Source organism: Acomys minous (assembly GCF_964271855.1).
Source record: "Acomys minous genome assembly, chromosome: 14".
NCBI lineage: Eukaryota > Metazoa > Chordata > Mammalia > Rodentia > Muridae > Acomys > Acomys minous.
This window is the reverse complement of record NC_140496.1, coordinates 85,869,709-85,884,334: the sequence shown is the minus strand read 5'-3', so window position 1 is coordinate 85,884,334 and position 14,626 is coordinate 85,869,709. Positions and strand designations below refer to the sequence as shown.

At 39.6% G+C, this 14,626-nt stretch overlaps 1 protein-coding gene across 1 annotated transcript in view; it reads right to left on the bottom strand.

The window, feature by feature from the left end:
* The window catches only part of COL25A1 (collagen type XXV alpha 1 chain), a 400,933-nt gene that overhangs the window by 33,657 nt on the left and 352,650 nt on the right, over positions 1-14,626 (bottom strand). The window contains exons 23-26 of the mRNA XM_084756859.1: positions 7,658-7,681; positions 6,762-6,806; positions 3,074-3,118; positions 711-791 (exon numbers count right to left, since the gene is read on the bottom strand). Coding sequence (XP_084612985.1) covers positions 711-791; positions 3,074-3,118; positions 6,762-6,806; positions 7,658-7,681 — 195 coding nt within the window. The remainder of the gene's footprint in view (positions 1-710; positions 792-3,073; positions 3,119-6,761; positions 6,807-7,657; positions 7,682-14,626) is intronic.

Below are 14,626 nucleotides of genomic sequence, written 5' to 3'. Positions count from 1 at the left end.
ATAGCCTTGGCTGTCCTGGACTCACTTTGTAGAACAGGCTGGCCTCGAACTCACAGCCATCCGCCAGCCTCTGCCTCCTGAGTGCTGGGATCAAGGGCGTGTGCCACCACACCTGGCATGCAACTTTTTAACACAGAAAGTTAAAACAAAAGGATTGGGGTATGAGTATATATAGGGCCCTAAGTTCAAATCCTCATACCTGGGGCTAAGATGGAAGGGCATGAATGTGTCTATACTTTTTCTTATAATTTCTAATTTTCCCTTCTCAAGTTTCAGAAAAGCAGTAAGTCGCGAGGAAGAAACACCATCCCAAAGTACAGACACACAGATAATCTGTTCTTTAATGGTCCTAGAGTTTTGTGGTTTTGTGCTTATTTTTTATTGTTGTTTATTTTATGATAACTACTCAACTATACATATTAAATTCAAATGGCCATTTTCTGTTTGCTTTATTTTCTTCTAAAGAAAATAATTCAGGAAACAAACAAACAAACCATGACTCTTACTTTTTTTTTTTTTTGAATCTTTCCTTTGATTGATTGGACTATACTTTAAAGTTTTAGCTCCTTGCTTTGAAAAACTAAGCAATACTTCAAGAATTTCAAAACAAGAAGCAGTATGGAAACTGCTGGTGGAGAATACAGTTGAGAATATAATTCTTTCCTAGTCATTTATTTTAAGTAAGAATACATCACAGAGTGTGAACATACCGGCAGTCCAGGAAGGCCAATTCCTCCTTTTTCACCTGGCATGCCTGCGTCCCCCACGTCTCCCTTTGAGCCTTTGAGCCCCTACAAGTTAAAGAGTTTGTATGTGAGAAGCCCAGTAACAACATGATAGCCACATGCTGGAGCCAATGGGATTCCAGATAAATCTTCCAAGAGGTAGCTGTAAGCTGAGATGACTGTGCCCTTTGTTTTCAGGTATTTTCCACATTCTGCAGCCTTCTACATTGGATCAATACTCTTTCCTCGTGTAATAGGATTAAGTTCTATACACTATTTAAATACGAAAAACGTGAACTCAGGTCTTGGCATCATTTCTCCTGGTTTCAAAAAAATTTTGCTTGGCAACTAATTGTACCCTACCAGTCCAGAAGACAATGAAATGACTGTGCTTCTCAACAGGATAGCGGACATTTGAACCAGGACTCAGTGTTATAATAGCAAAGATCCAAGCAAACGTTCCCATCTCCACTCAGCCATCCCCTCCTAATTGTGTGTATAAGTTCTAGCTGTCATCAGCTTCCAGCACCAATGTTCAATCAACGCTTTAAAATGCTCAGCTTGCTCAGTGTTCCTGTTGGGTTCTCACGACATCTCCGCAGAGTGAGCCAGAATGTAATTACTATTCTTTTACAATGAGAAAAATCGATGTGTGGGTTGTGAGTACTAACAAATGTGAGTTATGGGACACTAATATTAAAATTAATTAATATTTTTAAGCATTTTTATCCTAGCAACCTTGTGGTGATAGGACCAGATGGTCGTGGTTACTATGGTAGGGATGCAGAAGCTGCACAAGCCTGTTCATCTTCGGGACAAGAACACACGTTAATTTTGTTATCTAGCCTGATATTGAGTTCAGAACCACATATCAGGGGAGTAGGAAAGTGCCAGCAAAGATAAATGAATCTTGCTAGTTAATCAGGAAGGTCAGTGGGCTTTAGGGATCTGTGACATTGAAAAGCAACATGGCTAGTTTCAGTAGGTTTAGTGGGAGAAGAGGACCTTGCAAAGCCTATAGGAAAAGCATCCAGCTACTGTATATATTGTATATGTAGGCACGCTCAGTATGTCATTATGCGTGTGTAAGTCATTGTCTTTAATTACTAACAATGGGTAAAGGTAACTTTAACATGATTGTCATGGAAAATTGACTAAACTATATTTCTATAATATTCGTTTAATGTGGCATTATATGACCTCAACATGTAACTGTTATTAAAAATAACTTTTTCTAAAGTTAAAATTTTTGTCTAATAATTTCTCCCAAAGAGTACATGATTGATTTAACATATCAAGAATTCCTTTGATTTCTTACTCATTAATTCAAGCTACTTCTTAAATACATTCATCTGTATTCTTTCTTATTCTTTGCGGGGGCCTGAATTTGTGCTGGTGCATGTGGAAGCCAGGGGAGGGCACCTGGCACCTTGGAATTCGGGTAATTGGTGGCTGTGAGCTGCCTAACAGGGATGCTGGGAACCAAACCCAGGTTCTCTGCAAGACCAAAAAGTGCTTTCAACCACCATGCCATCTTCCCAAACCCTTGAGCCATTTCTTGAGAAAATAATAGAAGTCCATATAACCTCAAAAAATTTAAAACTAATCCTTGTGGTCTGATTCAGAATACTGTCTGCATTCTCTTAGTGAAATTTTTAAAAGGTGGGAGTTGCCAAGCCACAGCTGACAAGCCAAGTCCATCCTAGGGACTGTTTTTTATTTATGTTGAATTTTTTTTAAAAAGTAAGAAGTGTTTAAAGAAAAGAATACATGACAGAGACAATATGTACCCATGAAACCTAATGCATTTACTGTCCAAACTTTACAGAACCTTTGTCAATGTCTGTGTTGAGGACACCCTTAATGATGTTGCCATAGTGTGAAGAGCTACAGTGCTTTACTTTTTATCTGAGTTTTCAAAAGATCTAGAAAATTAGGGGTACACCATTATTCAGGAAAAGGAGATATTAACAAATGACTGAAGACAAGCAACACTCCTATCTGTGAAAACTATGGCCATTGAGTTTGATATAGAATTGCTTGTATTCACTGAAAAACAAATACCACAACCCAAACCCCAAAGCTGTTCTTACTGATGTGGTTTTGGTTTTTAAGAATCTACTAGAACCTGTTGAAGTAGATTGAAAGGTCGGTAGTACCAAGAACAAAACTAAACACAGCTTTACATGAAAACCAATCACACTTTTAGAGTTCAAATAGAACAAATGATGGAAAAAAGAGAGGATGCATTCTGTAGTCAAAAGACATGACTTTTGGCTTTAAGCCTATAATAGAAGTACTGATCCACAACGGTGCTTTAAATAATAGCACATATCTTTGAAAATTACCTGTTCTCCATCAACTCCGGGGATTCCTGGAGATCCCTGCTCACCCTGACAAAACAAAAAGCAAGAACTTGCCTGCATTAATCATTGCTAAAGAAGCCATACTAGTTGATAAAAGTAATAGTTGACTTTTAGCAAATACATTTTAATCTAAGGATATGCTGGCAGAGTACATACACCTAAGTTAAACGAAGGGGCAGTCTTTCTTGAGGATTGGGCACAATAAATACATATATATAGCAAATATTCAGTAGTTTTACTTTTCTTCCATTGATCACTTACAACTTAATGGCTGACCACATCCCACAACAGAACTAGGACTCTGTTAATTATTTTTTCCCCACAAGGAATCAGCGTGGATTCTCTAATTTTCAGTAACAACCAAAACATAACAGACTAAGAAAGAATGAAATGCAAAATCTGGTCAATTTACAGCAGTCTTTTAACTGGCATAATGTGAAATGTTTATAATGGCCGTGAGTGTGCCCTGCCCAGAAAGGCCTCACTGGACGATCTAATAAATCAGATCCCTTAATCCACACAAAGTGACTTTCAGACCCATTCCATTTCCTATACTATGCTAGAAATGAAATAAATGGATTTTTTATAGGATGATTTATTAGAATGTTTGACAACCTCAGAATACAGAGATTTATTTTTAAATGGAAGATGTTTAATTAAAAACAAATCTAAACAAGATGCTAGAGATTATTTAAACAACACGTGTTTAGTCATCTTTCGGTTTTGAAAGAAAACTGAGCAAGATCCCTTGAAGGTAAGGCATCACTTTATATCACAGAGCCATGTGTGTAGATGATGTTACAAGCCCCCGATTTCTACCCTCTTTAAAGTGTGAAGTCAGTTCTTCTGGGTGTGAGCAAACCCCTCACAGAGAGGTTTCCCCAGGTGCAACCCCAAGGCTGTGTTTTCTAGGAAGAGTTGTTCGGAGATCTTCAACCCCACAGTCTTCCATTGGCTAGAGTTGCCTTTCCTGGTAAAAACTTTAAGAGCTATGGGCCACAGCATGAAACCTGAGCTTTCCCTGTGTTTGTGGAAGGCAGGATCTTGTGGTTTCGAACGAATGAAATAAAAAAGGCCTTTCCTCATTTCAGATTTCCGGTTCTTTGTGGCGGTAGCAAAGTTTATTTTGCCACAAACAAGTTCTGCCTAGGTCGGATGCACCCGGCTGAGTCTCGGCTTCATTCTGGGTCTGGATACCTGTCAACACTCGAGACCAACCACTACAGCTTTGCTTCAGTTGTTACCTTTACAAATGTGGACCAGGGAGGCTAAAAGAACAAGATTCATACGCCCTCCATCACTCACATGTGGTTTGTAAGAGTTTTTTGATGTGTGAAAAATTTAAGTACCTCTTATTTGACACCAGAAGGGAGAAAAGCCAAATGAATAGGCTACCAACAGTCCAAGACAGTGAGTCCAAAAGTGGGAATTTGTCCTGTGCTTGACGCAGGATACTCTGGGCTCCCTCAAAGTGACAGACACTTCCATGTCAGTCACCCAAGGCTTTTCAGGAAGGGATCATGGGAAGTAGAAAGGCTAGTGGTATAACATAGTATTAGAGCTGTGGGCTGAAGATGACAGGATGGTGGGCAGGAGCAGGAGGCGGCAGGTAGTGAGGAGGGATTTGATGCCTCTCTGTTTCCACGTGAGTGGATTTCCATATGGCTAGCATCTCTCTGGCTTTCAATTTCAACTCAAACCCATCCTGGACTCCCAGACTTAAGAGTGGCATTTCCATGCATATCCACCCCATACGCTTTTTAAAGAAACAATGTCTTTTTATTTGTTTATGTGTGGGTATGTATGTATGTATGTATGTATGTATATATGCATGCCTGTATGTGTGTCTTTATGCTGTGTGTGTGCCGGGTGCCCTCAGAGGCCAGAAGAGAGTGTCAGATCCTCTGAGACTGGAGTTAGAGATGGTTGCGAGAGCACCATACAGGTGCTGAAAATCAAGCCTTGGTTCTCTGGAAGAGCAGCTGATGCTCCTAACCACTGGGTAATCACACCCTAGTCCTCATCTCCTGTGTCCTTAGTCAAAGCACACTCTATTAGTGATCATGCCTTAACTGCCTGTCTCCTGCCCTGGGTTCTAAGTTCATAGTAAAATCTCTTACTGGTGTCTTTGCAGATTCAGCCCTATATCAGAGGGTGAAGGCTTGTAATTAGCAAGCGATTATAAAGGAAGAGAGACGGGTGTGTGTGTGTGTGTGTGTGTGTGTGTGTGTGTGTGTGTGTGTGTGTGTGTGTGTGTGTGTGTTAGTGAGGCAGTCCTTCTCTAGGTCTCAGAGCCGCTGGGAAATGCTAGAAGCCTTAGAGCTTGGTGGGAGATGAAGTACGTATTTAGCTTTGGAGAAAATTCTGGTTCATGAGATGTAGTTGTGAGAGGAGAGGAAGCAAGAGAGTTCATCTGGATTAACACTACACAAAGGAAAGGAGAATCTTCAGAGCTCCTTTCCCAGCTCATCAAACTGGTAAGGTTAGGAGGGATCCAGGCAGATTTGTCTTGTCAAAGGGAAGTGCTCTCTGTTGTGTGACTGTTGCAGCTCTGGTATTAATGCTCTCAGGGATGAAGCTATGTAGAGAACTAGTTAAAAAGTTCTGCATCGTATATTGAAGTTATATGTGAAACACCTTTATGTTACACACACAAAAAAAATACTGTGGAAATTAGGATTGATGCTCAGATAGGTTTAAACATCTCACACAGACATGAACTTTAGGAATATTTTATTTTATAGTCTTTTCGTAGAGAAATAAATCTCTCTATACACTGGACATTTATTTTTAGGCATCCAGAGAAAGCACACAAGCTGATGTCTGCATGAATATGTGTGTGTGTGTGTGTGTGTGTGTGTGTGTGTGTGTAATAGGCACAGCAAATAAACCAACTTAAGAAGCATAAATAAAGGATGAATTTTGAAACCACTTGAATCTCCTACAAGAATCCAATGACGAAAGTCATATTTCAACACATGTAGCTTGGTTCTGAAAAGCCAGAATCCCTGGACGTGTGCTAATTGATCAAACATGGCTGAATGGCGAGCTTTACTTTGGAGGAGTAAAGCTAGCACCACCAATAAAGATTATATATAAGCAAGGAAATTGTGCTGCCTGTGCTTACCACGCTTTATTGATAAAATGTATGGCACAAGGACGGAATACATGTGACAAGGAGACGGAGTGTAAAACATGTCTCAGAAATGGCTCCTAACCTGCCAGTCACTTATGAGTGCACCATAGGAAGCTCTTCTTGTCCTTTTCTTACAAAAGAAATGGAAGACAGGGTCTTTCTTAGTGGCAAGAGTAAACCCTCTTCTGTTTGAATATTTACCTTTCCCCATAGGCCATTTTTAGCATAGCTTTACATTTATAAATCTCTGTGAAACTTGTAGTTTTCTTGTTTAATATCCTGTACTTTTATCAAGGTCCTTTCCTGATTTGTATCACTCCATTTCTCTCCCCTCTTTTCTCATTTTTCCTTTCTTCTTTCGCAGTCCTTCTATCTTTAGCTGAGACTCCAATACAGTTTCCTTGCCCCTGATACAGTATTTCTGGCCTTGCTTCTCTAGTTTTTTATAAGACATTTAATAAAGACATACATTCTTGACATGGCATCTCTGCACTGTATGTGGGTGGTAAAGGGAAACAAGTAAGTAAGGTTAACCTTTGGCCCTTGTAGTCCTTGAGGTCCAGGAGGTCCAGGGGGGCCCTGAATCAAGACAAGACACAGTTGTAAAATGTAGCAAGTACACATGTTACAGTCTTAAGCCTTAAAATAAAAAAAGCACACCACACAGCTCCTTTTTTTTCCTATCACAGTTAGATACTTCCAGATATTTGTTTCTTTCAGTTACATAATGAAAGAAACTGCGGACCTGAGTTCTGAACTATCAAAACGTTCTTTAGATCACCAGGCTACAGACAAAGCTTTGATTTGGTAAGACAGTTGACAATTGCTGCCCTGTGTTCTGCACTCACCTTCTTGTGATGAATTTTCTGACTAATGTCACCTCAATTATGTGATTGATTGTCACCGGTGTTTCTAAGTACCCTCCCCCTTTAGCCTTCTCCCTAAAGGGTTTGCTTTCTTTCTTTCTTTCTTTCTTTCTATCTTTTTCTCACTTTTTCTGTCTATTTCTTTCTCTCCTCCCTCCCCTCTCTTTCTTGAGACAGGGTTTCTCTGTGTAGCCCTGGCTGTCCTGGAACTAGCTATGTAGACTAGGCTGGCCTGAAACTCACAGAGCTCCACCTGTCTCTGCCTTGAGAGTGTTGGGAGTAAAGGCGCACACCACCATGCTCTGCCAAGGCGTTGATGCCTAAGCTACAAAATGATAAAGCTATTTTATTAACATAGGCTAAAGTTTTTAAAAATAATATTTTTTTCTGGACTTTCACACAGGACAGTAATTTAACTGGGTCAAAGGTTAATAACATAAACATGAAAGTGGACACCAGATTAAAACCAATTGTACTATTAGTACAATTAGTACTATGTTGACCTGCATGCATCCACACGAAATTCCAAGTCACAAACCACAGAGATCATGCAAAAGGAGTTACCGTGACAGTTAAGGTGGTAATCCTCTGTTGGGAAAATGGATCAACAAAGACAAGAGTTACCTATTTTGTGTGTCAAAATAAAATGACAGATTTCTGAAAAAAAATCCACTTCTAAAATATATTTTGGCAAGTCAAACATCTTTTAAGTAACAGGAAGCCACAGAAAACAAACTGTCCCACCTTCAATACAGCACACCTGCAAAGCCTTTGAAAAAGTTTAGAGTTTTATTTTTTAAATTATAAGAAGACAAAGTATACACTTTTTCATTTGCCTGATTTTAAAATTAATATAATTTAAAATGATATAGTTAAGTAGAAATATGCGAAAAGTTTGTCATCCTAATTGTGAATTATGAAATTTGATATTGATAAAAGCTTCATTCTAGATAGGGCTTTGATTAGGAAAAGTGAAATATCTTTTTTACCCTACTCTGTAAGGTTCCTTTTTTGCACTATCATTGACCCCCATGTGCTGTCACCTATATATATATACACACACACATTGAACTAATCTAGTTTGTTGAAGTGCTAAGTACGTTAACAAAGTATAATGTCTCAAAGCATGGGCTTCTAAAACATGATTCCTAGTCTATGGTTATGTTTGTGGTAAGAGCTCTGTATGGTTTATTGAAATAGTAGAAAGGGGTCATTTCCCAATCAGGACTTTTGGGTGTGAGAGGTAACGTCTAATTACATGTAAACCTGAGGGTATGGCTTTAATACTATCCCTCTGTGTTCTATCACTCCATTCCAATCTGGTTCAAACCATTGTTGCCATTTTTTTATTGTTGTTGTTGCAAAAATTAACACTACCATTATGTTTTTTGGGCGTGGTGGTGCACGCCTTTAATACCAGCACTCAAGAGGCAGAGGCAGGTGGATCACTGTGAGTTCGAGGCCAGCCTGGTCTACAAAGAGAGTCCAGGACAGCCAAGGCCACACAGAGAAACCCTGTCTTGAAAAAACAAAAACAAAAAAACACCCCCTCAAACCCCCTCCCAAAACCAACAACCATTACGTATTTCACTTTAGGTGTACACATGTTAGATGATTAAAGTTTGTATTTAATGATAAAATAGTCAATATGATGACAGCTTCAGATAGTGTAGTAAAAAAAGCTTGATGTTTCTGGAACAAAGGCAAAATGCCAATAAACCAGGAGCAAGTTCGAATATATAACCAGAATTTCATGTCATCAGATCAGTACAATACAAGGCAACATTTACACTATTTTACAGGTTTATCTAGACACAAAAATTGGATTTATAGCTATGAGAAATCTGCTTTGCTTCTAGACTGTAAATGAGTCATTTACTAAAACAAAGAAATTATAGATGGAAAAGAATTTGTGCACCATTGTCCTTCAATCACGTATCGTATTTTTAACTAGAAAGCAGAAATACAAAATTTTATGAAGGTGAGCAGTCCTACACTATGAATTGTCTCAGATTTTCTAACAAGGTCACATACAAATTCACATCCCTACATCAATAAACACAAGTCTGGTTTGTCCTTTTTCTTAAAAATATTAACACTAACAACATTTAAAAAAAATGAGCGGCATAACGAAAGAATATCATTAGTGGCAAACAAACTAATGGAAGAGTTGAAATGAGGTGCTAAATAGCTGTTTCAGAGACCTCAGAATTGTGAAGGTTCCAGTGTAGCTCAGAGGAGAACCAGTGGTGACAAAAGCCAGCTAAGCTCACAGACACACCATCTCGTTCTCCACCTGGAAGCAGCCACGTGACGTTCACAGTGGTCCTAAGATGCTGGCTCTTCAAGTACAAGCTACACACGCCCAGCAGGCTCCCTTTTGGACTACAGCAATGACTTGAAAACCAGAAGTGATAGACAAGGGCATGATATTCCAGTGAGACACGGCCTGAGAAGGGAGGATGGGAGCTAATGGTAAAGGTCAGCCAGGGGCTTTATGATTCATTCTGAGATGTTTGTGTGAAAATCCTGCCCAGATTATAGGATATCTCTCCACTTTCTATAACCATGAGAGCTAAGTGCCATTTTACTGAAGCACAAGACCATTACAGGAAGCTACAACCTGGCAAATTGTAGAGATCAACAGACCATGGCGGGTACCAGCCTCAATCGACGTATGTGTATTACAATGCTTATACTTTAAGGCACAGCATACATCTAGGAAGAGGGAAGGGAAATATTCTAAGAGCCAGGGGGGCCAGGAAGTGACCTGTGAGACTGTCCCTTCCAGCTAAGACAGGGAAGCTACATGGGTACAGTATCAACAGCATGGCTGCCTAAACAAGCCCGGAGCCATTCCACCAGTTGACATCCCAATGTAGAAGTGGGGCATCTCCTGGGCCTTCCAGTCCTAGATGAAGCAAGCAATTACCAACCTCTGGGACAGGGAGAATTAGCATTGCCCAGGAATAAGCTCCGTAAATGGTTATCTACTACCAAAGGACCAGTAGGCTGTATTTATGTGTTCATTCCTCTATATGTAACAAGAGTGATTAAAAAGAAGAGGGATTTGTGAGGAATCTGTGGATTTGGGAGGGCAGAGGAGGGAAGAGAAGAAAGAGGAAACGATGCATTTGTTCTTAAGTACATAAAAATAATCTGGAATTCCCATACAGACAGCGTTAGTAATAATTTTTTAACGAGACCTAGGAAACAGAGATGTTAATTGTTAATAGTGAATGTTTAGCCATCTTGAATCAAAACTAAAAGCTTAAGGCAATGCTTACATAAACCACAATGTCTTTTCTTTTCATAGATCAACATAATTTAATCATCTTTCCAATGGAACAAACACAAAAGAGTAATTTGCAAAACAAGAACAGGGCTAGCACAAGTTGATCTGGGAACTATGGACATTTCACAGTGGGGGAGACAAGAGTGGGGAGTCTGGAGGAGTCTGGAGGAGTCTGGAGGAGTCTGGAGGAGTGCTGGGCAGGAGGGACAATGGTCAGAGCACTCGGGATACATTTTTTAAAAAATGTTGCTTGGTGTCAAAAGAAAAATAATGAGATGTGTTATGTTTTTATTTTACTCCACAACTTCAGTCAAAAGGATATACTCAGCAGTTTGTTATGTGGTTTAATTTTTTTTCTTATTTAGCTACAAATGGATGGATGGAAATTATAAATACCAAATTCAGAATGCTAAACATCTTAGGAACATAATATGCATAGTGTCTCAACTATATTATCTCCTACACTGGATATTAGACCCAGAAAAGTTACTTAAACTAGTCTCTATTTTTCCATAATATGAACTGTTTCATAGAATAAATGTGAACATTTATGGTTTCTAATGTGATATTGTGACTGCAATACATTTATATCCTTGTAGTTATTCTGAAATTTTGGACAAAAGGTTTTTTAAAGGAAACAATAGTGAAATAAACATCATCCATCATTGGTTAGAAATTGAGAAGAATAAGTGTTTATCAGCTTTTCTTCCTCTAATGTTTTTCTGACTTAACTGATTATTATTAGAGACCCTAATCCACTAGAGTGGTATGTTAGGAAGATAAACAAATAACCTTCAACTGAAAAATGACTCTAAGCTCTTTATAAACAAAGCATAGGGTTGCTCCAACGATACTACATCATTAGGGTTGGAGACAGTATAACATCACTGGCTACGATGGATAATAGACTGGATACTGTTTACAGTCATACAGAACTTGAGATGAATAAAAGGACACTGGGAACATATATCCTTCCATTTTAAGGAACAGCTGTCAGATTTATTCCCCAAAAAGTACAGTGCTTTTTAGGAACTTCAGTAGGAAGTGTTCAGGAGCTCCTAAAAACAGCCCTAAAGATAACATTGTATTTTATGCGCTCTTACAAAACCATCTACTCCATTAGCAGATAAGGTCAGTGAAGCATAGACACAGTGATTTCCCTAAAATGACCCAGCTCATAAGCAAGCAGTAGAGGGAAGAATAAAACAGAAACATCCACTTCAGTCTAAGTTAGCCCATATGCCTGTTCATGCAAAGAATGCTTTTAAAACACTTCAGTATGTTAACAGAAAACTGTAATATTGGAACATGTCAGGGAAGAGTAGAGAAGTGGATGCCCCTTGTGATGATCTGAGTGAGAAAAGTCCCCCATGAGCTCATGTAGTTGAATGTTTGGTCCCCAATTGGGGGTGCTGCTTGGGAAGGCTATAGAAGCTTTAGAAGGTACAGGCTTCCTGGAGGAAGTTTGTCACAGGAGGCGGGCTTTGATGGTTTATAGCCTCACCCCATCCCCTCCCCTCTGTTTCCTGTGTGTGGATACAATGTGAACAGTTATCTTCCCACTTTTGCTTCCAAACCTTCAATATCTTTTGTCAAGTCTGTTGTATCAAGATGGACTCCCTCCCGATGCCACTACAGACTAAAAGTTCCCCTCTGAGTTGTTTTGTTTTGTTTTTTTTTTTTTGGTCAGGGTAGTCTACACAGCATGATAGTAACTGAAATAGCTCTTATGGGTGGCCTATAGGGCAATTGAAAGCAGTTTAAGGGAAATGTACAGCATTGTTAATAAAGTTTAGAGCTGTCCCTATTTTACCAAGTAAAAGTTTTAAAATCATTGTAGGTCCATTCTTTTTCTCTGTCTCTCCAGATAGAATTATCAATTTATAGGGGAAAAGAGAAACATCTAGGAAATTGGCTCAAGAATTTGAGAATAGCCTCAGGGTTACTGTTTATGTTTCAGCCATGTTCAATGAGGAATGCTAATCAGGCTGTTAGCTGAATATTCCACCCAATCCACACTTGCCCAAATAGGAAACAGAAATAAAGAGGGCTGTGGTGGTGAAGTCCACATAAAAGCCTATGAAAATTGGACCACACTGGGGCAATCATGAGGATAGAAATATTAAAATACTTTGAAATAGAGGGACTTAATTACAGCATCTAGTTTGTTTTCAAGCTAAGAAATGGCTTGTATATAAAAAACACAACCATCCATCCAGTCATTAAATGCCAACTGTTTCCTACACATTTACAAGCCCAGGCAACATAAACATAAGACATATTTTTCTGTCACCAAGAAACTTACAATGTGGTAAGGGAAAAAACTAAAACCAATTATGTGATTAGAGCGTAATCATATGTCCCAATACGGGACCCTGACTTCTAATGCATGGACTTAGAGGAAGAACTGAGCTGGTGACAGCAGTGAATTTATGGATCAGATTCAATGGATGAAAGAAAGGAGAAATAATGAGATGAACCTAGGAAAAAGAAGTTTTATGATAAAATGCAACCATGGCATGGGAAAAGAAAAGATAGCATCGTAGAGCCTTGAATGATGTCAGATGGAGGAGGAGTGCGGTCTTCATCGAGCAGGCAACTAGGACTTATGGTGAGATCTGAGCAAATTAGAGCAATCAAAGTAATGGCAGCTTATGAAAATCAGCCGTAGAGGCATAAACAGGTAAATTAGAAGGGCAGGGAGGCAGGATTGGCACAGTGGTAGTAGGAAACAAACAGGATGTGGATCAATATTTGGTAATGAAAAGATGGGCAGTGCTGGGGCGTGTTTTGAGAAAGCTCCTGGAAGGACAGGTTTCAAGAAGAGCGGCTGTGAGACGTTCCTAAACCCCTTGTCTCTAGCAAGAAGAGACGCAGCATCATTAATCTCTAGTAGTTAGTTGCTAAGGCGAGTCACCGAGTAGAAGGGATGGGTACCCAGTGGAAGTGGGTGTATTTCTGGAAGTCAGTAAGTAACATGTGACCGTGTGGGAACTCTAACAAACAGCTGGAGTTGTACACGGACCAGACCCCGGGAACCCCAGAACCGACAGGAAACAGCTTGCTTACAACACAGAGGGAGTGAGTAACTGTTCTACCCAAGGAAAAACTTTAGGCTGGCAAAAGTTAGGGTGGGTGAAAAGTGTGAAATTCCAAAAATAGAATGGCTTCCAGAATGAAGTAAACTAAACCAACGGGCCAGATAAAGCAAAGAGATTTTTTATTTTATTTTTTATTTTTGCTTTCTGAGACAGGGTTTCTCTGTGTAGCTGTGGCTGTCCTGGACTCACTTTGTAGACCAGGATGGCCTTAAACTCACAGCGATCCATCTGCCTTTGCCTCCTCAGTGCTGGGATTAAAGGCATGCGTCACTACCGCCCGGCATAAAGAGATTTTTGAAAGGAAGATGATTTGGTGTAAATGTCACAGGAAAGTCAAGGGCAACAACTATTATGGACTGTACCTGAAGGTCAGATACTATTGTGCACGTGTATAAATATGGAAAAGATGGATGAGAATTAAGGGTGATGGAGAAACCTGGTACTTTTCACTGAATAAAAAAAGAAACAAATTGAATGGTAGCTATAAAAACATATAGAAGGCCACAGTGTGCCCAGGGCTATTCAAAGTGTGTGACATATACTTAGCAATTTGCCCTCAAGAGCCCAACGAGGTATTCACTGCTAGTATCTTCTTTTCAAATATGGAGAAACAGGGGCACACAGAAGTGGAAGAACTAGCCAGGTCACATCCCTGGTAAGCAAGACAGCTGAAATCTGAATTTAAACGATTCAGTTCAGTTCCTGCTCAGCTTTGTAAAATTCCCTCTTTAATCAAGGAAGCAAAATCTTGCCTAAACTAACACAATGTTTATACTCAATAAGGTTTAAGAATATTTAAGAGTATGAGGGAAACATAAAGCTACAGGAGACAGGCGGGCTCGGAGGAGAGGTGAGTAGATGTGCTTCAGGTAAGTGGTGGAGAGAGAATTCAGTGACGAGCCTCATGGATGCACTGTTGTGTGGATGAAAATGTCCCTCACAGGCTCAGGCGGCCCTGCTTGGAGAGGTGACACACAAGGCTGCAGGAAGTGCATCACTGGGTGGTGGCTTTGAGAATTCATAACCTCACCCCACTTGCAGTTTGCTCCCTGCTTCATGTTTTCAACTGAAGATGTGAGCTCTTAGCTTCCTTTTCCTGATGCCACTATAAAGTCTATCCTTATGGAACCATAAGGT